Genomic DNA, 23,825 nt, shown 5'->3' on the forward strand with positions numbered 1-23,825 from the left:
ATTACCCAGCCTCCTCCGGGGCCGCTCAAAGTGCTGTCCGGGCTCCAGCTGCAGTCAGTCGGGGCTGCAGAGCGCGTTCAGTGGGGGCGGTAATAAAAGAAAACCAGGACAATAGCAGACAAAGGTTTTCCGTGCAGGACGGTTCTTCTCTGTCAGGACTCTGTGGAGGTCTGTTCCGGGGGGAGAAGCTGCAGCTCTGTCTCCGCCTCGTGCATGTCCCATCCGGAGGAGTAGAAACCCGGAGCGGAGGGTCACACCGACTATCACCGAGACCCGACAGCCGCCTGGCAGCAGCCCGCCGCCGGCATGACCCTCACACGGAGCTCCGTCCTCCTCAGCCTGCAGCTCCTCCTGCTCTCTGCCCGCATCCAGGTACACCAGACTCCCGCTGCTTTTTGGCTTCTTTTAAAAGTTTGTTTGATGATTGACGAAGAGACAGAAACATGATGTTTGGATAAAAATGATGTTGATTTAATGAACAGACATCTTCACACAGAGTTAGACAACAGCTTCAGTTACATCAGTTTCAGCTTTAATACTTTGATTCCTCTGACCTTTGCCCGGAAAAACAATGTTTTTAAAGATAAGACAGAATTGAATCTGCTCTGACATGAAGCAAACACCTGATGAATCAGAGAGAATCATTTAATTTAAGCAGTTTTAATATCTTCACATGAAGCTGAATCTTTCAAGCATTTACTGACAGTTTGATGCTTTTTAAACCAAGTGTTAAAGCTGATGTTTAATGTGAGGATTCATTTATATTCAGAGTCTTGTGCATGACTGAGTCTTTTTAATGGGACTCTGGTTCCTCAGGGACATAAATAAATTCCTTTTGATTCCGCTCAGCTTTGGACCACATGGACTCAGTGTGGAGCTCATGCTTCACGCCGGCCACAGACTGTTGGACTGTCGATGCTTTTGTTAATCAGAGTCATTCCTGCGTTTTCTTCGCTGTATAATCAGTTTTCTCTGTGTGAGGGAGTCGGATCCTGCAGAGGAGCTCTGGAGCTGTAAAGTAAAAGTATCCAGAACACGGAGGATTCGGGTTCAGTGGCTCTGCAGCAGCTGAACTCAGTGACACTGACTCAGCCCTGCACACATTATTCACCTGGATTAAACCGCCCTGTCACCGGTTAGATTTAATCTTTAAACATGTGGCTTTAGTTTTGTGAAGCATCAAGAAAGAGCTTCCAGTCATTCAGAACAGTCTGTTCATCATTTGTCATTTTTCAGGCAGAACAGAGAAACGTCTGCAGGTTTCTGCTTCTGAAATGTGACCATATGAAGCTTCTCTTTGTCAAGCACGAGAACAAACAAAACAAGACATTTGAACACGTCATCAGGCCGTTGTTCATTATAACAGACATTTCTCATTATTAAAATAATTATTAGTTGCAGCCTGAATATTCAACAATGATCTTTGATAAGTGACTTGAAGCATGTTGTTGATTAACCCTCTGTCAGTCAGCTCATTGTTTCAGCTGTATATCCAGCTTTTTATTCTCATGTAGAGCCAAGTGTTTTCTAATGTATGTATTTGACTAAAATGATTCAGGAGACCTTTAGATGGCAGAGTGCAGCTATTAAAGAGGAACTTTAATGATGAGCTGCAACAATATTGATGAAACATGAGATTGTGAGTCTGAGAATCGTCGTATAACATCCTCTGTTTCTGAAGGAGCTTTTACCAGAAATGAAGCATCTGGCATTTTTTGAGTTTGACAAGAGAGTCAGAGTGTTTCAGTATCAGTAGGTTTTCTTTTGTCTCCCAATAATAAATCGCTCAAGAATCTCTGAAGCTACTTCAGGAGGAATTTCAGCATCATCAGCTGATGCATTTCCTTCATGTGTTTGTTTTTATGCCAAAACAAAAAAAAAGATTTTCTTGACATCTCAGGGTAAAGATGTGCTGAAGCTGCTGTGTATGAATGAATCATTAAAAGAGAAGTGACAAGTCTAAAAGCACAGTCAGACCCCAAAACCTTGTCAGGAGAGAACCGTAAATTCCAGGTGTTGGATTACAGATCAGAGACCTGCAGCACAAGAACAATACCCCACATGAACCTTGAGGACGCCCACAGCTGAGTCCTAAATCGTGGACTCATGTTGATAACGAACCTTGTTGCTTTCGTCTGTTCCTCCCTGTTGACTCACCTGTCAACCCTCTCTGCAGGTTTCCTCAGCGTCCGGACACTTTGAGCTTCAGATTTTGTCGATGCAGAACGTTAACGGGCAGCTTCAGACCGGCGCCTGCTGCGACGGACCCCAGGATGCCACGGATCAGCGGTGCACGGTGGACGAGTGCGACACCTACTTTCGGGTGTGTCTGAAGGAGTACCAGCTGAAGGTTTCCTCCGCCGGGCCCTGCAGCTTTGGCATCGCCGCCACGCCTGTACTCGGTGGGAATAGCTTTTCTTTACGCAACTCCAAGAGCGACAAGGCCAGGATCATGTTGCCGTTCAGCTTCGCGTGGCCGGTGAGTCCAAAGGTTCTGCAGTTCATTGATGCCTCGTTGGTGGTTTTGATTTAATGTTTCAGAAGAGTTGGACTGGATGAAGTTTTTGACAGACTGAGTGTTTGGGTCTGAACTGAACTGACGTTGATATATTTTATTGGTTTTGATGTTTCTGGTGTTCATTCAGTCCCTCAGTTCCTGAAAAGGTGAAAGGACCACAGTGTATTCAGTGAAGCTGGTCTTTAAATGAGGCAGAGATGCAGAGGACAGGTTGTTCTGTGGATTCAGGACAAATCACGGCTCTTTATGGTCTGTGGAAGGAGGAGGCAGCATTTTACACATCACTCGGTCTGAAACCACAATCCACATCTGTAATCTGTAGAGAACAGTTTGGAGCAATGGGCTGTTGATGTATGAATGGGAATATGATCAGTGTGTAAAGATGCTCGAGTAGAGACGCCACAAAACCAGAAACCTGGTAGCTGAGACCAGTACCATCAAACATCCATGATATTTAATACCATGGCAGAATCAGGTTTAGTTGTTCAATACAAAGATTCAATGATTCGTTCCTGTTTGTCTCAGTCACAGCTCAGTTGTGAAATCCTACCGTGGAGTGTCTCTGCTGCCGGGCTGCTGACAGTGTTGTTAGTTAGAGTATCGGAGCAGTCGTTTGTGGTTTGGTCAGTTTCGGTTCGGTTGCTCCTGCAGTGCTCTGGACGGATGCATGGACTCAGCGACTTGTAGGTTGCAGCTCAAGTCAGTTTGAAGTTGACTAACTTCAAGATTTGAACATGTTGACGATAGATCTGAGAGCTTCTTTGAGCTGCTGAGATAAGTCCGAGGTGTTTCCTGATTCTGGCTCCTGGTCGTCTTTAACCCGTCAAACAAAGACCCAAGAGCAGAACTATCAGGAATCAGGGCCGCGCTGGAGGGTGGAGAGAAAAGCCTGGGGGTGGAGTATTATTTAAATATGGCGGCAGCGGTTTCTAATGGAAGACTTTGATAATGTTAAATGTGAAATGTGACAGTTGAAAGAGCTGAAGGAGATGAACAGTCATTTTGTTCCGTAGTTTGATCGTTTTATTAGTTTAATTTGTTTGTGGTGTTTATTTTCCTTTTCACATTAAGCACATTAGAACGTTTTCACTGGTAAAATTATGATTTAATTTCATAATTATATCTTTTAATGTCATGTTTATGACATTGTGAGTTATAATTATGAGACACTGAGTCATAATTTTCTTGTAAGTAATAATTATCAGGCTCTATCTAATATTTTTGACTGACTGGCTCATAAATCTGCTGGGTTTCACTGATCATTATGAGCTCCTCTGAGAGTGTTTATTTCCTCCTCCTGGGAGCGAGCGGTGGATCAGTCTGCTCTCTGCCCGGTTTCTCATTCCAGTCCAGATCTCTGTGGTGCTCAGCAGACACTGGTTGAGGTTTCATGTGCTCATGAGGGGCTGCTGTGGTTTCCTGCCTGGAGCTACAGACGAGGACAGACTGCTCAGGCCGAGGACGCCCAGCGTTGTTTCTTCTTCTTCTCTCCTGTGTTGTTGTTGTTGTAGTTTTCTCCTCCCCTGACCTTTCAGCGTGTCGGGGGGGTAAAGGGTCGTTGTTGGCGGCCGGCTGCAGGACATTCCTGCCGCTGACCCTGGTAACTGGCGTGTTAAATGAAGCCGTCGTGGTCGTCGGGCGGGACGACGTCTCTGTTGTTGTTGCCTCCTCGACCCAAACAGCCTGTGTGTGTGTGTGTGTGTGTCAGTGCTGTTTATTGGAGCTGTGATGGCAGCTCAGGATGTATGAAGCTGAGCCAAACCTACAGCTCTTCACCACAGACTCATCCACCCTGCTCCTCTCTCTGTCTTTTCTCTGTGACGCACACGGTTATTGTGCTTCTTCCTTTTCATACTCTCCCTCCTGCTGTCTTTCATTCATGCAGGTCTTTTCATTTAGTTTTCTCTTCTTTCAAATTTGTTTACTGTGTGGAGTCACACAGTAACACACACACTAACAGATGAACGTTCACAGCAGGTTTCAGGAGGTGAATGTTTGGTAACGTGGGTTTTCTTTTCCATCTCAGTGATAAAGCTCAGCTCTCATGTTTCCATTTTCAACACCTGTGGCATTAGAGAGGTGGTGTAGGTGGTGGCGACCCGCCTGCACGGTGCCGTCACATTATGACTGAGTCTGTTTACATCAGACCGGGTTTAAGTTGTTGGTGTTCGTCCACAGGAAGAGAAATAAACTGGTTTAAACAGGAGGAGCAGTGCAGCGGTCAGAGGACATCTGTGAGGTTTTCATGTCGTTACTGCCGAGGTTTGTGCTGGAACAAATGATGTTGTCTTAACCAGACCACCCCAAAAACACACAGTTTAATCTGTTCATAGATCAGCTACTGTGTCAAATCAAAACCTCTCAGGGCTGCAGTGACGAGTTTTAACACAGCTAATGACCCGGTGTTTTCTGCTTTAAGGTCGAAGTTATTTTGGTTGAAAAGAACCAAAAGTTTCCGGTGTAACTTCGGCTGAGCAGGAACCACAGGATGGTGGAAATTACAGGACGGCGGTGAATGCTGAAATGTTGTAGAGCTGTCACACAAGTAGAGAAGAGTCAGGAGGAAACAGTGAAAGTGGTGTGCAGGGCTGTGATGACGTGAGCGTTGACGCCCACGCCCTCTGTTTTCTGAGTAAAGTCCTGCACGCCAGCAGCATCGTGACGCACGCCGATTCTCCAGAAAAGCAGCAGCTGACACATCCGGGCTTCTGTACCTGATGGCTCCTCAGGATCATGCGTCAGAGAGAAGAGAGAGAAGCTGCTGCAGCTTTTTCATGTTGATTCTTTTTTCTTTTGAATCAGTAGTTATCTATAAAATGTCAGACAGCAGAGAAACACCCTCTGTCATTTCCCAGAGCTCCAAGTGAAAACCTATTTCAGTTCAGAGTACGGAGGCCTGTCAGGTCCAAATCTAACCCCTGGAGGATGATGGGAGCCTCAGCTGTGTCCATCCACAGGTTTTAAACATGGAGGAGAAGCCTGAGGGGAGGAGGCAGTGAGAGGGAGCACATAGGCCTGCTGGGACCTCGTGCCAGACTCAGAGGAGTCCGGATGTGGCTCCGCTGGTCGACCAAAGACTGACGCTGCAAACATCCAGTCACCCTCAGATTATTTTCCCATCCCTCCTTTGGGTTCTCATCCATCAAACCGAGCGTCCCATCAGTTGGACTTCTCGTTGGGGTCTGACATGGTGAAAACGCTCAGTCACACTTTGATGATGATGTAACCCATCGACAGTAAACGACATGAGATTAATTGCTTCTTATCAGATCATTTGTCTTTGTCACTGAGCCGTGAAATTCTCGTTGTCCTCAAATAAATTAAGGAACTTCCCACGCAGAGACGTCTATTCAAACCGGTTTCTGTCGCCTCACCCAACTCTCAGGTTTGACACTTGTGTTCTGACTTTTAACAAAACTCTATGATGGAGATAAACACACATTATTATTATTACATTATCCATTAAAAAGAATAAATTCAAACTTCCTGATTTAATCAACAACAAACTAAAGGTTTCTCCTGACGTTTAAGATGTGTGCTGATGATCACTCAGTTGACATTAATCCATTAATCGTTAAAATAATCAATCATCCAACATGTTCTGTCTGCAGCTTCTCTAATAAGCTGTGTGTCATTATTAACAGTTTAACAGAAAAAGTTCTTCAGTTGTGGCTCGACTTCTTTGCAGTGAAATCTAAACTGCTCTTGTTTTGCTCTGGGTCTTGTCACAGAGTCCTGAATGTTCCTGATTCTTGCTTTGAGAGGCAGTGATGCCTGACCTGCATCTTTTTCCCATCATGCCTCAGTCGGTCTGGATGCGGCAACAGATAGACCAACAAACACAACGTCGACAGAGGAAGTTATTCTGTCGGCAGCAGAGAGAGTGAGCTCAGAGCTCCCCCCTCCTCCCTGCCTGGACCTGCCTCCACATGTCGCCTGGCTCTGCCTGCTAACAAACTATTTTCCCACACCGAGCCTGCAGCCAGAGAAAGCAGTTCCACCTCCTCGATCAAACAATCAAAGGGACGGGGAGTGATGGGAAATCACCAACCGTCTGCACATGAATGCTGGTGGATGTTTTGGCAGGAGCAGAGTGGAACCTGTTGGCAGGTGACCAGCTGTCAGGTTCGTCTTAAAATCTAATTAGCTGCTAAAATGTTTGGAGGTGCCACCCACTGTGTTTGGTGGGCAACACGTTTATTTTTCCTCCAGGGTCAGGAGGAATCAGCCCGACGCCCAGATCCAGTTTCAGCCAGAGGGGTGATGCAAGGATGTTGCAAGAGCTGTTCAAAGAGTTTTCAGTCGCAGCCTCGGCGCGTTCGCTCGGTTCTGCATTAGTGACAGTTATGTGGCGTTGGTGTAAACAGCTCTGTGGTACACTGGAGACATGACGCGCTCTGTGGAGCGACTGACCAGGGATCAGGAGGCTTTACACAGATCCTGGTTCTTATTTGAATCCCTGTTCTGATTCTTGTCAGCGAAGTGAAGGTGCTCTGTGGTTCCTCTGAGTGAAAGTGTAGAAACCTTTAGATACCTGTCCTGAATGTCGTCTGCTGAGTTGGACGCACCTGCTGCAGGAATCCTCAGTCGCTGTTGACTTTTGTTATTTTTCATCAGCAGCTTCTGGTTTGTTGCTCTTTGACGACGTCAGCAGTGATGGATCATAGATTTATCTGAATCTGTTGGTTACTGAGCCTCTGATTGTTTATGACTGAGACTCGTCACTCTGGACTCATCTCTCTGAGACTGAGACGTTAAGCTCAGAGTTCTGGATCAGGAGCTCCTACATCCAACATCAGCCGATATCAGATCTGAACTGAACCTTTGTTATTTAAAACTTTAGATCCTTGGAAATGATCAAAGTTAAACATGATAAGGTGGGATTCAAAAGGATGTTTCTGAAAGAGAGAATCCAGATTAATTGTTGTTATCACTGATAGAAAAGATGGACAAAACTACCAGAACACGACCCAGATTGTTGAAGATTAATGAGCCTTTGAGTCTCTGTTCTGTGGGACGTTCAAGGACCTTCTCCTGCAGTGTATCAGCCCCTGTTCTCTGCGAGTGTATAATCCCTCCATATGTTTCTGTCTTCAGCAGAATATAAGAACTCAGGAAACATCGAAGTCACAAGTGAGTCCCCAGTGTGATGCCTGTTATGGCTCATTATGGTCCAATAATCCTGTCAGCAGCTCTAAGCGCTCGATAACCCGACATCACAGCCCGAGCTAACCACTAATCTGTAAACTACATGGGCTGACTGTGGTTTCCTGCAGAGCTGAGTGTTGGTAGGAGAGAGTTTATCTAGCTGCTGTGGATTTCCTCCAACATCAGCAGAGTTTGATGAATGTGGACCGGGTGAAGTCAGACCACCGAGCTCGACGTTCAGGCACATTGAAACCGACCTTAGTTCTGGTGCAGATTCCGAAGACTCGGACACGACGGCGAGTCGGGAAACCACGATGCTCTGACTCTGTCGGCTCTTTGGCTGCTTTCCCACGGCTGTTTGGATGGTGGTCGGGTGTTAGAGCTCAGTTCTCTTCACACCGGACTGATGTTAGCAGGAGGCCTTCACTGACCTCTCCTGACTGCGATTGTGTTCCTGTGCAGATCTGCTGCGGTCGAGAAAACCAGCTCTGAATCACTGCATCTTCAACACAGACTGACATTTATCATAAGGATCAAATGTAGTTATTAAAGAGTTTTAGACTTGGACTCAAAACAGACTCCTGAAGACCTGAACCTGACCTGCTGGTCTTCACCTGGGACCTGAACTCAGCCATCCTGATGAGTCAGACTTCAGTTTAAAGCAACATTCAGTTCTCATTTCTGCACTGAAACCAGCTGAGCTGATGCTCCGTGTTATCACAGGAAAACCTGGTCTGGTTTTTATTGTGTTGCTTGTGACTCTGGTCTCCTCAAGGGTCGAACAAGGTCCTCACAAAGATAGGACACACACACACACACACACACACACTCCTCAGTCTCTGTGATTCCCTGCTCTTTATTTTTAACATCAAGCTCTGAGTTTGGATGGTGTGAATGTTAGAGAGAGAGAGAGAGAGATTGAAGCCTCAAACCACAATAACACACTCTCTCTCTGGCTCTGGTCTGTCTGTTATTCGATAGCGATGAGAGCGACAGTGGCCGTCAGGATGTTTCAGTGACGTCAGTCTCCAACTGTCACTGGGAAGTGAATATAAAGTAAAATAATCAGAAGTGTTCATTATTATTATTATTATTATTATTTATTGACTTCTGATTTGTTGATGTTTAATGTTTTTCAGCTGAGAACTCTGTGTCGTGTTATTTTCATTCAGTTTTTTATTCAGTATCTTTGTATTTGAATCTCTTTGTTGTCGAATGAATTCTGACACGTTTCAGATTTATTCAATATTCTCATTTTTCTGCTGTAACTTTAATCTCGAAGAATCAAATCAAGTTTGATCTTGTTTCATTGTAGTGAACTGAGTCAAACTGGGAGCTCGATGCTGGGTTTTCTTTAGTTCATCTCTCTGTGACGTTATATGGTTTAATAAAATCCAACAAGTCTGCAAAACATCCCATGTCTAAAATCCTCAAACAGAAAAAGCAGCAAATCTTCACCTTTTAGAAGCTGGAAGCAAAAAGTGATTTAATATTTTTTTTTGGTAAAATTTCCACTGATTAATTCTCTCTGTGTGTGTGTGTGTGTGTGTGTGTGTGTGTGTGTGTGTGCAGAGGTCGTACACGTTGATCGTGGAAGCTTTGGACTTCAACAACGACTCGTCCTCGAGCAGTGAGTATCATCATCTTCATCGTCTTCATCTAATGTGACCTTTGACCTGAGAGCTCCACAGTCAGTGGATGGAGATTAATATCATCAGTCAGATTATCTGCAGCTGTTTTTAGATGGAAAACTAACGTGAGATTAAACTGTCACTGTGTGTTGTTGGGAACAAGACAAACGTTATTGTCAGATCTTTTCTGGGAAAAATCTCGTTGTGGAAGCTGCAGTTTGATTCAGTATTTGAGAAAGAAACTGTCTCTTTTTCTTATTTCTGTGATAAAACACTGAGAAGTGTAAAACAGAGGATGAATACAGAGCGTGACATGACACAAAACCAGGAACTAAAACATCCAATTCATTCATTCACTTTTCTACAAATGTATTTTAAACTCGCGACGTCTAAACTTCAACAGCTGCAGGCATAAAGTACCCCCCCCCAGCCTAACGAGCTGTTGACGTGCTGCCCATTCAGAAAACAGGTTGTAAAGAGTGTGTGTGGAGAGAGAGTGAGGCTGGCAGCTTCTGTTTGGAGCGAGAGTGTTGGCTCGGTGCTGTATTTGGCGTCCCACAGGGAACCATTATAGGCCCGGTGTGAAGTCGACTGACAACCCCCCCTTCCACCCAGCCCAGGTGATGAGGAGTGTAGGTCATTTGAGTTTTAGTCCAAAGATGGAGGCAGAGGTGCTCTGTCTGAACATGGTCTGTAACTAACACCTGCATCATTCTGCATCAGGTAAACTTAATCTGAAGTTATCACACATTTTAGGATCCAGGTTATTTTGTTGTTCACTAAAGAGTCTCTTTTAGTTCCTGGTTTTGGTTTTGCAGCAGGAAAACTAGAACCAGGAAGTCAGTTAGCATGTTAGCATGTTAGCTCTTCCTGTTGTCAGTGTGTTTCTGGTTAAATGTCTGAAATAAGGTCTGTGGTTTTAACACAAGCTCAAGACATTTTCAGGTTTTATTCTCCGACATAAAATGGGTCAGTAAATCCCCCACTCCTGATGTTTGAAGCTTTTACGTGTCTTAAAAAAGGCGGTTGCTAACGAGTGTCTAAATGAGACTACAGAGGTTGTCGGGGACGTTAACATGAAAACCCATCTACTCACCAGTCCACCTTTACAGCCTCGTTGTGTTTCTACTCACGCTCTTTCAAACTCTCACTAACTTTCTAAGAAGAAAGGCTTTTGTAGAAGAGCTCAGAGCTAAATGAAATGACCAGTTGGAAGCTTAGTGGTGGAGACGTTGACGTCATGTGACCGTGGTGTAGTTGGTTTATAGCCTAACATTAGCTTCTTACTTCAAACATCAGAACAGTGGTGTTCATCTGTGAAGATGATCTGATCAACTAAACCTGAAGGATCAGAAACTTTAGCTGCTCACTGTTTATTTTCTGGAATAGGCAGCGTCTCCAGTAACAAAGATGGGAGACAGAGGTAAACCCAGGTTTCCTTCAGTCCACTTTGAGTTTCAGATGCAGGTGCCGTCTCCTCAGCTCAGACACTTTTCATCGATGAGGTGTCAGGTTTGAATATTTACTCAAACATCCTGGACGGAGCAGATCCAGCCGTTTTTTGGAGGTTAACTATTTTTCAAATCTGCTACCTCGGTGCCATTTGTAGCACCTTTTTTTTATTCTCCATCGTGATGTGAAGTGTCACAGTTTGCCTTCAGGCCGATGGTGTCACCTGCTCCAAGGTTTTTCTGGATGCTCTGTGCGTTTTCAGCTCTTTCGGTCCGGCTGCCTGTCGGTCGAACAGACGCCGTCACCTCAGCCCGACCACACTTTCCACCCCGCCGGTGAAATACCACAGAGCAGCTCAGCATTTTCAAACTGTGGAACATTAGAGCTGACCTCTCAAACAGCAGCTGGACAGACTGTCAGGTTATCGACTGTCCAGTCTGGAGCTGTAATTACCTGTCAATTAATCATTTATTCAATCATAAATTATCTGTAAATTAAATAATAAACTGAATGTTCTGGATCAACATGTCAAATACCAAACATCTCCTGCGTCGTCTTCTTTGTTTTATCTGACAGAAAACTGAATATACTTGAGAATAAAAGTCCAGAAAGTCCTCCACTGACCCTGTCCCCTCTCCTCTGTGTTTTCTCTCCGACTGATCCAAACCCGTCGTGTCTGCAGGCGTCGGCGGGGCGGTGATTGAGAAAGCCGTCCACTCGGGGATGATCAACCCCGGCCGTCAGTGGCAGAGCCTGAAGCACAACGGCCCCGTGGCTCAGTTCCACTTCCAGGTCCGCCTCAGCTGTGACGAGCACTACTACGGCTTCGGCTGCAACAAGTTCTGCCGGCCGCGAGACGACTTCTTCGGTCACTACGAGTGCGACCACAACGGCAACAAGACGTGTCTGGAGGGCTGGTCCGGTCCGGACTGCAACACTGGTGAGCAGTCCAGAACCACTCTGATGTTTTATCACTTCCTGGTCTTGGTTTCCTTCCTTCCTTCCTGGTGGTTGTTGGTTTCACTGAGTTACTTTATTGTGGTGTGGTCACGCAGCTGAGAGCAGAGACGTATCAAATATCTTGGTGCGTTCAAATGCCCGTGGGAAACTTAAGACGCCCATGACCACAGAGTCATGTTTGTTGATTGTTTCTGTGTGTGTGTGTGTGTGCAGCGATCTGCAGACAGGGCTGCAGCACAGAACATGGATCCTGTAAAGTCCCAGGAGAGTGCAAGTGAGAACCAACATCTACTTTAATTTAATTTGAAGGAATAACAACCATCAGATTCATATTTATTCAGTTATGTTGATGTGATTGTCATTGGTTCAGGTGTCTGTACGGCTGGCAGGGAGAGTACTGTGATCAGTGTATCCCTCACCCCGGCTGTGTTCACGGCAGCTGTGTGGAGCCCTGGCAGTGTCTCTGTGATACAAACTATGGAGGACAACTGTGTGACAAAGGTACACACACACACACACACACACACACTTTGTGAGCTTCGTGCAAAAATCTGCACAAATCATCCAGAAAGTCTCTTGTTGTTGTGATATGTGAGCTTTTATTTTGGTAGGAAATGCTTAGCGATCTGTGGCGTGAGTTTGATCAGCTGACGTGTGGAGGTGTGTTTCCGTCTCTCAGATCTGAACACGTGCGGGACGCGGCAGCCATGTTTGAACGGAGGAACCTGCAGCAACACGGGACCAGACAAATACCACTGCTCCTGTCCCGACGGCTTCTCCGGAGTCAACTGTCAGAGAGGTGAGAGGAACCGGGTCAACCGCCCACTGCCCTCCAGCAAGGCACCACTGTAAAATAAACAGTCCAGTGACCGTGAAACAAAGGTCAACATGAAACTAAAACCAGGAGAGAAAACTGTAATAAAATAAAAACAAAACAATAAAACATCTGAGCGCTGGAAAAAACTAAATCAGTTTGACAGGTTGGTCTCTGTCATGTGGCGAGGAGCAGTGGAAAAGCCAGGTCAGAGGTCAAAGGTCAGGGGGGTTAAAGGTATCCTGATGTGCTCTGAGTCGTATGGTTTAGAAAACAGCAGCAACATCTCTGAGAAAACAGATTCTGAAGATGATGGTGCTGTTAGTCCATCTGAGACCTACAACAGGTGTAGACCAGATTTCCATAAAAATCCCAGACTCATGCTACAAAGAACCAAGAAAAACCGCTTCAAAATGTGAAGTAGAATAATCTAAAGTGTTTGGAAAATCTCACTTTCCAAGATTTTTATAACAAAACATGGAATTTGACCTTTTTATCTGATATTTCCTCCATTATAGTTCTTTTTTCTGATTTTAGAGCTGAGTTTTTGCAGCAGCTTCATAGTTCTGGTCCTTCTTGTCTCAGTTTCTCAGAACCAGTGAAGGGCAGAAAGCTGAAGCAGGATGAAATGCTGCTGTTTTGATTTAAGAAATTCAGTCTTACTTTTTGCAGTGTACAGTCAGTGTCCCCAGAGGATAAATCATAACCCTGTGTGAACCCAGGATGTTTCCTTTAGTGCCGTCGTCAGGAGAAATATTTCTACCTGTGCATAAGCAACGATAAAATCTACAGGTTAGACTTTCAGGAAATAGCCTGATCCCATCCCTGCTCCCCAGAGGATGAACCACCGAGACTGGAATAAGACTCTGTTCTTACAGTGACAGCTGTACAATCACCTGTCCATGCCTGAAGTCACCGAGCCCTGCATGCAGGGGTCAAAGGTCATGTGTGTGTGAGGATCCAAACCTCTGAACTGAACTCAAACGTGTGTGTGTGTGTGTGTGTGTGTGTGTGTGTGTGTGTGTGTGTGTGTGTGTGTCCACAGCGGACCACGCCTGCCTGTCCAGCCCCTGTGTGAACGCCGGCAGCTGTGTGGAGACCAGTCAGGGTTTTGAGTGTCGCTGTGCCCCCGGCTGGACCGGACCCTCCTGCTCCATCAGTGAGACCTCGCCCGACCCTTCAGCTTTTATTTGGCTCTTTTCAAACTTCCTCTGAAGCTTCATAAACCTGTGCTGCTGTGTGTGTGTTTCAGATGTGGACGAGTGTCTGGTGAACCCCTGCAGTCATGGAGGAACCTGTCAGGACCTGGTCAATGGTTTCAGATGCATCTGTCCTCCTCAGTGGACGGGGAAGACCTGCCTGATCGGTCAGTGCTCCAGAGGTTTTACAGTCTGAGCGTCTGGGTGATGATTCATCTCTTCCACTGTGGAGATTTCCCACCGGTTTCATGTACAAACAGATCCGCCTCATCAGCTGAGGCCACGGTTGACGAGGATCTGTTTGTACATAAACATCCACCTTGGGCGTTTTTCGGCGCGGCAGGTCCGAGCTCCGTCCTTCGCGTCCTTCCCGCCGGGACTCCCGAGGTTTTCCTCCTAATCTCCGGGACAATCCCTGGAGGGGACGGTTGTGGTTCGGAGGCTTAGCTTCCGGGACGGTCTCGCCGCAGCGCTAATCCACCGCTGACCACTAACTACCAACCACACGCTCTTCAACCTTCAACTGTGGCTGGTTAGTCTGGTCTGCCAGCACTTGTTCTGGAGCCTGTTTTCCACTGCTGACTGATTCTGGACACGTCCACTGCTTTCAGATGTTACTGCTGACTGAGAGCCAGACTCAGAATAGCAACGCAGGAACTCCAGATCACCACATTAGCTCTGTTTACGTTTCATTATCCCACAGACTCAGGGATGATATTTGTTCCATCTGTCGTCAGCGTGCTGTCGCTGCTGACCTCTGACCTCTGAGTCCTCGTCTAATGGTGAAAGCTAATGAAGCGTCGTTTAAAGCGTGTTAGAAATGGTGACCCTGTGGCTGTGCAGGTCTGAGACTGCTGCCGGTTTCTCTGCAGCAGTTTGATTGTTCCACCGTCAGTCTGTCGTTTTAATCATCTGTTCTCTCTGTTTATTCTGTTTCAGATGCCAACGAGTGTAACGACAACCCCTGCGTCAACGCCAACTCCTGCAGGAATCTGATTGGAGGATACTTCTGCGAGTGCCTCCCCGGGTGGACGGGCCAGAACTGTGACAGCAGTGAGTACGACGCTGCAGAGATACAGTGAGGGTTAGAATGAGGGTTCAGCCTCTGACAGAACAGCAGAGCAGCAGCAAGGCTTCAGAGTCAGAGTCAGTCTGATCACAGTTAAAGAGACTCCTGTCACACATTCAGACAATAAGACGTTGGCTCTGAGCACAGAGGCAGCTGATCGTTCTGTGTCTCTCATGTCAAACCTGTTGTGTTGTTTGTGCAGATATCAACGACTGTCGCGGTCAGTGTCAGAACGGAGCGACGTGCAAGGTGAGCGCCCTTTTGTTTCCTGCTGCACACACACACACACACACACACTTTTCCTCCTCCTCAGCAGAAATATAAACAGAAAACGCTGAGCCATGACTGTGTGTGTGTGTGTGTGTGTGTGTGTGTGTGTTAAACCTCCATGACAACAGCAGATCAGATTTCTCTAAACTCTCTCATTTCCCAACAGCAGATAAACAGTGTGTCCTCGTTCTTTTCAAACACAGATTGCTCGTTTTTCTTCCTCACAATGGTTTCTCTTGTTGATCGGAGTCAGGTCACATTACATCACAGTGTGTGTGTGTGTGTGTGTGTGTGTTTTCAGTGTGTGATTTATGCGTTGAAGGGAACTGTAACACTCGTACTAGTCCATCTATTTCAGTAAAGCTACAAAACATGAAACACACAAATAAATTCTTGTCCTTGAGCAGACGTTACAGATGTTTTAATAAACTCTGATTAGCTTTGTGCTAACGTGCTAACAAACCCCCCCCCCCCAGGACCTGGTGAACAGTTATAAATGTGTGTGTGCTCCTGGTTTCACCGGCGAACACTGTGACCGAGACGTGGACGAGTGCTCCAGCGGGCCCTGCCTCAACGCCGGCCGCTGCCACGACGAGGTCGACGGCTTCCACTGCCTGTGTCCGCCCGGGTTCTCAGGGAGTCGCTGTCAGGTGAGCGAAACTAAGACACGCCCACTTTTATCACCTGGTGAGCACAAAGTGACCTCCACCTCGGTTACACACCGACAGGAAAATCTGGTTTAAACACACACAGTAACACACACAGTAACACACACAGTAACACACTCTCCATATATGTGTGTTCAGATATCAGTGTGTTACCTGTTGACATGACGTCCACTCACAGGTGTGTTTGTAGGTGGTTACCATGGAGACGTGTATTGTACAGGTAAAAATGCTGAGTATCATGTTTCAGTCGTCCTCTCTCTCTCTCTCTCTCTCTCCCTCTCTCTCTCTCTCCACAGTTGGACATTGATTACTGCCTCCATCGTCCGTGTCAAAATGGCGGCCAGTGTTTCAACCTGGCGGCCGACTACGTCTGTCAATGTCCTGAAGACTATGACGGCAGGAACTGCTCGCGCCTGAAGGACCACTGCCGCACCACGCCGTGCAAAGGTTCGCCTCCGCCTCCACGCCAACACTGACACATCACTCACCTTACAGGTTCAGCACTGATGTCTGTGACTCTTCCTCCTCTCCAGTGATTGACAGCTGCACGGTGGCGGTGGCGTCCAACAGCACGGCGAGCGGCGTGCGTTTGATTTCGTCCAACGTGTGCGGCCCCCACGGGCGGTGTCGGAGCCACGCCGGCGGACAGTTCAGCTGCGAGTGTGAGGAGGGATTCACCGGGACCTACTGCCACGAGAGTCAGTGTCTGCAGGTTATCAGAGTGTGTCACAGTGTGTCTCTGTGCACGTCTTTATTTCTCTACTTCCTGTGTCTCTCAGACATTAACGACTGTGAGAGCGCCCCCTGTCTGAACGGAGGCACCTGCATCGATAAAGTCAGTCAGTATCAGTGTATCTGTGCTGAAGGCTGGGACGGCCCCACCTGCCAAAACAGTGAGTCCTCCTCCTGCTCCTCCTCCTCCTCCTCCTGCTCCTCCTCCTCCTCCTCCCTCCTCCTCCTCAGTAGAGACAGTATAAACGCAGCGGACATGTTGTTTCTGACGTCGTCTCGTCTTGTCGTACAGACATCGATGACTGCAGCTCCGCTCCCTGTCAGAACCGCGGCGTCTGTCGAGATCTGGTCAACGACTTCTACTGCGAGTGTAACAACGGCTGGAAGGGAAAGACCTGTCACTCCAGTAAGTCCTGATCCAGAATCCTCGTCCCACTTGATCACATCAGGGACGGATTCCTCAGATCAGGTTCTTTTCCTCACAGATCACAGTCTGGGTTCTGGTCTCAGCTCCTGGACTAGCAGAGGTCACAGCAGAGAGTGACGGATCAAACAGGAGAATGAAAATGAGAATGTCCCAAATTTCTGTTGAATTAAAATTTAAATTTAATGTGAAAGAGAAAAATCTTTTTGAAGAACAGATTTCGATCATCTGTAAAACGTCCTGCATGACTCTTGCTCTGAAGGTCTCTGTGGTTCAGTTTGACCTCATGTGAACCAGCTTCAGGTGCTGGGTGGGTTTGACTCTGATCCGTCTTTACCTCCAGGAGAGAGTCAGTGTGACGAGGAGACCTGTAACAACGGGGGCACCTGCTACGACGAGGGAGACGCCTTCAAGTGTCTGTGTGCCGCCGGCTGGGACGGCGCCACCTGTAACATCGGTCGGTGTGACGACACGTGTGTGTGTGTTTTATTAGTGTTTCTGTGTTAGCTCGGCGGCTAACGGTCGTGTTTGTGTCTCCAGCGAAGAACAGCAGCTGTCTGCCGAGTCCCTGTGAGAACGGAGGAACCTGTGTGGTGGACGGAGACTCCTTCAGCTGCGTCTGTAAGGAGGGATGGGAGGGCGCCACCTGCAGCCACAGTGAGTCACTGCACAGGAAACACACACACACACACACACACACTCTTCATCCAGGACTCGTCAGGTTTAAAGTTTCTTTCTTCTTCTGTGGTAGTAAACCAAACATTAATCAGACAGAACAAGAAACCTGAAGACGTCAGAGTGACCTGGTAATGATCCAATGCCTGATCGATTGATGGAGAAAATAACTGATCCTTAGCTGTAGCCACAGTTTGATATCATTTCTGAAGCCTGTGAAAGTCGTGGATTTGATGAAATGAAAAACGTTCCTGTCTTTTACAGTTTGATATAAACACTGTGTGAACGGTTAGAAACTCCCTTTATCACAGAGTCTGAAGTGTTTGAGTTTCCAGTCTGACGAAGACTTCACAGCTCAAATATATGCTAACATATGAAATGTATATTAGCACGTTAGCGACCAGTGTTAGCCTTCATCTCAGAGCACATGTAGAAGACGTCTTAGTCTAACACAACTTTCTGTTTCTTTATTTTCCAGATGCCAACGACTGCAGCCCTCATCCCTGGTGAGTAAAAAACTAACACTCGAAGTAAACGTTCAGTCACAGTGAACAGATTTATCTGATGGATCAAAACACTCATTTGGTGTTAAAGGTTTGAAGAGTCAGAAATCACTGCCAGAGCTTTTCATCCTTCAGTTCAAGACAAAACACGAAGCTGAGACGTGTGGAGTTGTGATTTTTGTCGGCGACAAAGCTTCATATCTTACGTTAAACTCTCCTCTTTGGCCTCCTCCTCCTCGTTTGTCCTTCCACCAAATCAAATCTGGAACAAAACAGGAACAAAACAACAAGGTCTCTGCCAGTTTGACTTTTTATCTGCTCAGCTCCCACTCTGCTCTCCAAACCACAGACGCACAAACTGCTCATATCTTTGAAAAACACCGATCAGGAGAAAAAAAAAATGTTTTTCCGTCTATAATTAAGATTAGGGTTAGGGCATGAGGGTTTCAGCTCAGTTAGGTCACCAATGTTGATTTATAGCTGCATTTTTGCGATGGGAAATCATGGAGAATTCAAACCATTTTTTCCTCCAGAGGATAAGAGCCTGTTGTTTTTTTTTCCACTAGTGAAAGTCTTGTTCCTGTAGAGCAGACTGAGTTCAGTAATGACCTGTGTCCTCCTGCAGTTATAACAGTGGGACCTGTGTCGATGGAGACAACTGGTATCGATGTGAATGTGCTCCGGGGTTCGCCGGCCCAGACTGCAGGATCAGTGAGTGTTGACCTCTGACCTCTCATCTGCTCTCCTCTGTCTCTCTCTCTTTCTGCCTCAGTGCCTTTAAGCCAGGCTTAAACTCATGTTAACGCAGGTCAGATTTGAATCCTGGACCACACAGAGGAGGACTCTCAGACCTCAGCAGACCTCTCTGTGTGTCCAGTACAGGCACAGGTGCATGATGTGTTTAGCCTAGCTTAGCACGAAGACTGGAAGCAGGGGGAAACTGCTAGCCTAGCTCCATAAAAGGAAAAAAATCCACTTTTTTCTTTGAGTTTTGGACTGTTTGTCTGATAGAAAAAAAGGCATTTGAAGAATGTTCTGGCTTTTTACAGTCTAAACAGTTTAAACTACTTAATCAACAAATAACGATGAGCATCGTTGTTAGCAGCTCGGCTGTCCTGCAGATTCCTCTCTGCTGCAGGTTTGTTTTATTTTGGCGGGACACTTGCTCCTCTCTGTCTGTGTGGGCTGAGTGACACACAGACAACAGGCCGGACTGGTTCTGTCAACACGACTGAAAACCCAAAGTAACTCCCGTGTCCCTGTGTCTCCGTCAGACATCAACGAGTGCCAGTCGTCGCCCTGCTCCTTCGGCTCCACCTGCGTGGATGAAATTAACGGTTACCGCTGCATCTGTCCGCCGGGAAGAACCGGGCCCCGCTGCCAAGAAGGTAAAACCTGCTGTCTGAAGACACACAGCACAGTCTGTATGATTCATACAGTCTGTGCACTGTTTATACAGTTTACTGACTCTGAAGTGATTCATAGTTCAACTTCTGTTCTGTGCTGCAGTGACGGGGCGGCCCTGCGTGGTCGGGGAGCTGGTGGCTCTGGATGGAAGCAGGTGGGACGAGGACTGCAACAGCTGCCGCTGCCACAATGGGAGAGTCACCTGCACCAAGGTACACCTGAGACTTCATCTGGACTCAGCCCTGGAAACATGATTTTAAGAATTTGTTAAAGAATTTCACCTTTTCCAGGAGTGTTTTTTGTATTGTAGCTTGTGACAGAGAGCGACCAGAAAGGACTGACATGTAAGAAATGTCCTCCTGAGATTATATCTTGCTCTTGGTCCATGAAATCCAGTTATCTATCCCTCATCACTTTCTGAAGAGTCCGGGACGTTTTACGATCGTCTAACCTCAGCTGACGTTTGTCTCCGACAGCTCTGGTGTGGACCTAAACCCTGCAGCCTCCACAGTAAGACTCACAGCTCAGAGTGTCCGGCCGGTCAGACCTGCGTCGCCGTCCAGGACGAGCGCTGCTTCATCAAACCCTGCTCCAACCAGGGGGAGTGCTGGAGCCCCGCCCACCGGGCCCCGCCCACTGCCAGGTGTCACCCAGAGAGCAGCTGCGCCAACGTCACCTTCACCTTCAACAAGGACATCATGACCAAGGTCAGTCTGGGTTCCTACACCGGTCTGAAACCTTCATGCTGCTGCAGTTGCTGATAGTCCTCCTCTGGTCTGGGTGTTTCAGGGTGTGACGGTGGAGCAGGTTTGTCGTGATCTCAGGACCCTCTACGTTGTCCAGAACCTGTCCTCGGATTCCTCCGTCTCCATGACCTGCGAGCCGTCGCTGGACGCCAACAACGAGATCCACGTGGCCATCGTAAGTCACGGCTGGTCTGACAGTGCTGGAGTGTTGGTCTGCGGTGTGGAGCTGCAGATATGATCTAACCGATGGGGTGATCTCCACTCACTTCCAGTACATCACATTAAACATTTACTGAAAGTCTGGAATTGTAAAATGGAAAAAGATCAGGAATTTTGAGGTTTTAGAAGAAGTGAGAGGAGATAAGAGCAGTGACGGGGCACAGCGCTCTCACTGCCATCAGCTTTAAGTAAAGTTTTAAAAGGTAAACACAGTTTGAAACCGCTGTTTCTGCAGCCAGAAGAATAAAACACCAGATGATTGTTGGGAAAGAGCGAGCGAGTGTTTAGAGGAGTGAATGGAAACACTTTGATGAGCTGGTTTAACGGTTTTTCTGCTGCATGAATCAGTGATGAGAGGGTTTATTTAGACTGAACCTCACAGACAGACAGACCATAATGGTGTTTTCCTGCTGAATGTTTCAGTCGACGGAGGACCGGAGGGGGGGCACGACGTTCGTCAAGGAGATCACAGACAGGATCATGGATCTGGTCAGTAAGAGGAGCGCCAACAGCTCCATCATCAGCGCCATCGCCGAGGTTCGAATCCAGCGACGACCGAGCCACAACCCCAACGGTGAGTTCTGTCTTGACTTTGAACTCTGAATTCAGGGTCCGAGCTTTATCTGGAACCAAAGATTAAAGGTTTCAGTCTCCACCCACATACGACCACCTGTTACTGTGTGACTTTCAGTGCTGGAAGAAGTAATCAGATATTTACATGAAGTAAAAGTACCACACAGTAACACAGACACACTAACAGATGGAGGCAGTGGTATTCCAGCAGCTCCCAGTAAAATCCCTGTTTTTGTCAATGGAGTCTGGTAGAGATATATAGAGATGTTTCTGGTTAAACTAAAAGGATCTGACTCTTTAATAAAAAGCTCTGCCTCTGTAGGAATCCTCTTTGATCAATGCTGCATTGATTCCAAAGATTGTTGATTTACATCCAAAAACACAGGGAACTAAGGCCCAGGTTCAGAGATCCTTGAAGTCAGAAAAGGTTGTAGATCTTAAGGTGACGTAGACGAAGCCGTTCACTGACCTCTGCTCCTCTCTCACTCCAGCAGACTACCTGGTGCCCCTGCTGGTTTCCGTGGTGATCGTCGTCTGGGCGTTGGTGGTGGCCTCCATGTTGCTGTGGTGCGTGAAGAGGCGGAGGAAGCAGAGCGCCCACACGGGGGTCAGCACCCAGGCTTCGTCGTCGTTGGCGCCGGCAACAGAGGACAACAACGCCCTCCACAACAGCGTGAGCGCCGCCCGCGAGCAGCTCAACCACATCAAGAACCCCATCGAGAAGAACCCGCCCAACCACCACCAGCAACAACAGCAACAGCACCACCACCTCCTCCTCCACCACCACCTGTACGAGGACAAGAACTCTGTCAACGCCAAGATCAGGAAGTCAGACAGCAGCAGCCAATCAGACGAGGAGGAGGTGGATAAGAGGCTGCAGAAGGCGAGGTTCGCCAGGGCGCCACCGGCGTACTCGCTGGTCGACTGGGAGGAACGACCCCCCACCACACCACAGGCAAAACCCCACACTGGACTAGTAAACAGGACAACAGGCAGCTGCAGTCACAGGGCGTCAACAGGATGGAGTACATCGTATAGCCCCCGGCTCAGACTGACAGGACGCAGAGCTGAGACTTTTTTTGGACGTTCATCTTTTTTGTCGTCTTTCATACAGAGCTGAGTTTCAGTGGATGGATCTTTGGATTTTTGCTGTTTAATTTATGTTGTGACTGACACTGGTCTGAACGCTCCACTGTGGTTGGCTGGATCTCCGATTTTGTGGACGATGGAGTTTGGACGTGCAGAAGTCCGACGACCTTCAGCACCATCAGTTTCCTTCATTCATTAGTTGTTGAATGTGCTGCTGACGTGTTGCACCACAACACCTGACCAGTTTGGAAAAAAAATATTTATTTCATTTTTTTTGGGGGGGGGTTCAATATGAAGAATCGTCCGTGTAGAATGTCTGTGTATAGATTTGTAAATAATTTTTAATTAATCATTGTGTATATTTGATTTATTAACTTAATCGTCGAGAGCCGTAAGATATTCTGTTTTTATTTATGAGTCTGGAGTCAAAGGTTCGACAGCTTTGTAAGCTCATGACTTCTTGATGGAAATTGTTTTTTGATAAATTTTTCGTCAACGCCAAAAGTGTTCTTGAGAGAATAGTTTATTTTTAGCCGTTTGGATTTGGGCATTTTTGTGCCTCAATGAAATGTTTTATACGTCGTCTGTTTGAAATGTGGCAGGGTTTTCTGTTGTAAGTACTTCACATGGAGATGTTAGAGACAGATTTTGCTGCTGCAGGGTCTTTTTATACAAACCAACATGGTGGCAGACGTTTTGCTTTTGCTACTGAAAAGAAATTTTTCAAGGGACAAAAGTTTTTTTGTAATAATTTGTATTTTTTTGTACAGAGTAAAAAAAAAAAAAACAGGCTTTACATCCTGTTTCCATGAGTTTGTAATAATCCGAGTGATCAAACCTGCATTCATTAAGAAAGTACTTGAAGAGAGAGTTCAATGAGAATACTGTAGAGCTGTCATGTGACTCGTGGCCTGTTGTTGATTGGAGGATAAAATAAGGCTGTGAAGCTGTGTTTGATTTCAGTCGTCGGCCCCTTTAGTTCCTGATGGAGGACGTTGAGAAATAAAAGTCTTTGTGTTTGTTACTGGCAACAATGGGTCGTTATTTTTACAGAAAGCGGCTCCAACACAACGACTGAAATCATGTCTCCACTAAACCTCTAAATACTGAACGTCGTAAACATCGTCACTGTGAGATTTGTGCTTTAAAGGACGTATTCCAGAATTCAAGATGAGCAGGGTTTATGGAAGGAGGCTGACCTGTGAGTTTGCCAAGTTATCTTCGTTGAGATTTCCCACATCCGATAAGAACTGGTGAACAGCTGCTTCTCTGAAATCCAGGAAGCATCTGGAAGGCGAACAGCTGACCACAGCTGGCAGCGAAGCAGTCCAGTAAAAACTGCCTGTGACAGGTTTCATTCAGATGTTCGAGAGGAATCTGCTCTCTGACCTAACGTAACCTCAGACAGATACTGACTCTTGTATGACGTGTACCACAGGAACCACAGCTCCAGGTTAATGAGATTACTAACAAAGAGAGATGTCTGCAGCGCGTCACATCACTGGAGAGAGTTACTGTTGATCCCACAGGGAGACTCTGTCAAAGACCAAAAGAAAACATGAGTCTTCTTCTTGTCTCTGCAGGTTCGACTCAGCCAGAGATGGTTTGTTAGAGAAAGAGGAACCACTCTGTCTGTCGGGGTCCGACAACAACACACAGGTGAGATTAAACATATGTGAGTTTTTATAAAATGAAACAGATTTGATGTTTGATGCTGCGCATGTTCAG

At 46.8% G+C, this 23,825-nt stretch overlaps 1 protein-coding gene across 1 annotated transcript; it reads left to right on the plus strand.

Moving 5' to 3' along the window:
• The first annotated feature begins 43 nt into the window (after window positions 1–43).
• Window positions 44–23,131, plus strand: LOC108874647 (protein jagged-1a-like). The gene is given in 27 exon segments (XM_051070918.1): window positions 44–372; window positions 2,177–2,479; window positions 9,239–9,296; window positions 11,432–11,689; window positions 11,923–11,983; window positions 12,080–12,210; window positions 12,389–12,508; window positions 13,569–13,682; window positions 13,776–13,889; window positions 14,662–14,775; window positions 14,994–15,040; window positions 15,538–15,711; window positions 16,026–16,176; window positions 16,263–16,427; window positions 16,509–16,622; window positions 16,754–16,867; window positions 17,229–17,342; window positions 17,426–17,542; window positions 18,039–18,066; window positions 18,689–18,774; window positions 19,338–19,451; window positions 19,573–19,682; window positions 19,947–20,177; window positions 20,260–20,391; window positions 20,859–21,009; window positions 21,503–21,952; window positions 21,955–23,131. Coding segments are annotated over 27 exon segments (3,729 nt in total). The 5' UTR covers window positions 44–306; the 3' UTR covers window positions 22,047–23,131.
• The last annotated feature ends 694 nt before the right edge of the window (window positions 23,132–23,825 follow it).

Source organism: Lates calcarifer, linkage group LG5, assembly GCF_001640805.2.
Source record: "Lates calcarifer isolate ASB-BC8 linkage group LG5, TLL_Latcal_v3, whole genome shotgun sequence".
Taxonomy (NCBI): domain Eukaryota; kingdom Metazoa; phylum Chordata; class Actinopteri; family Centropomidae; genus Lates; species Lates calcarifer.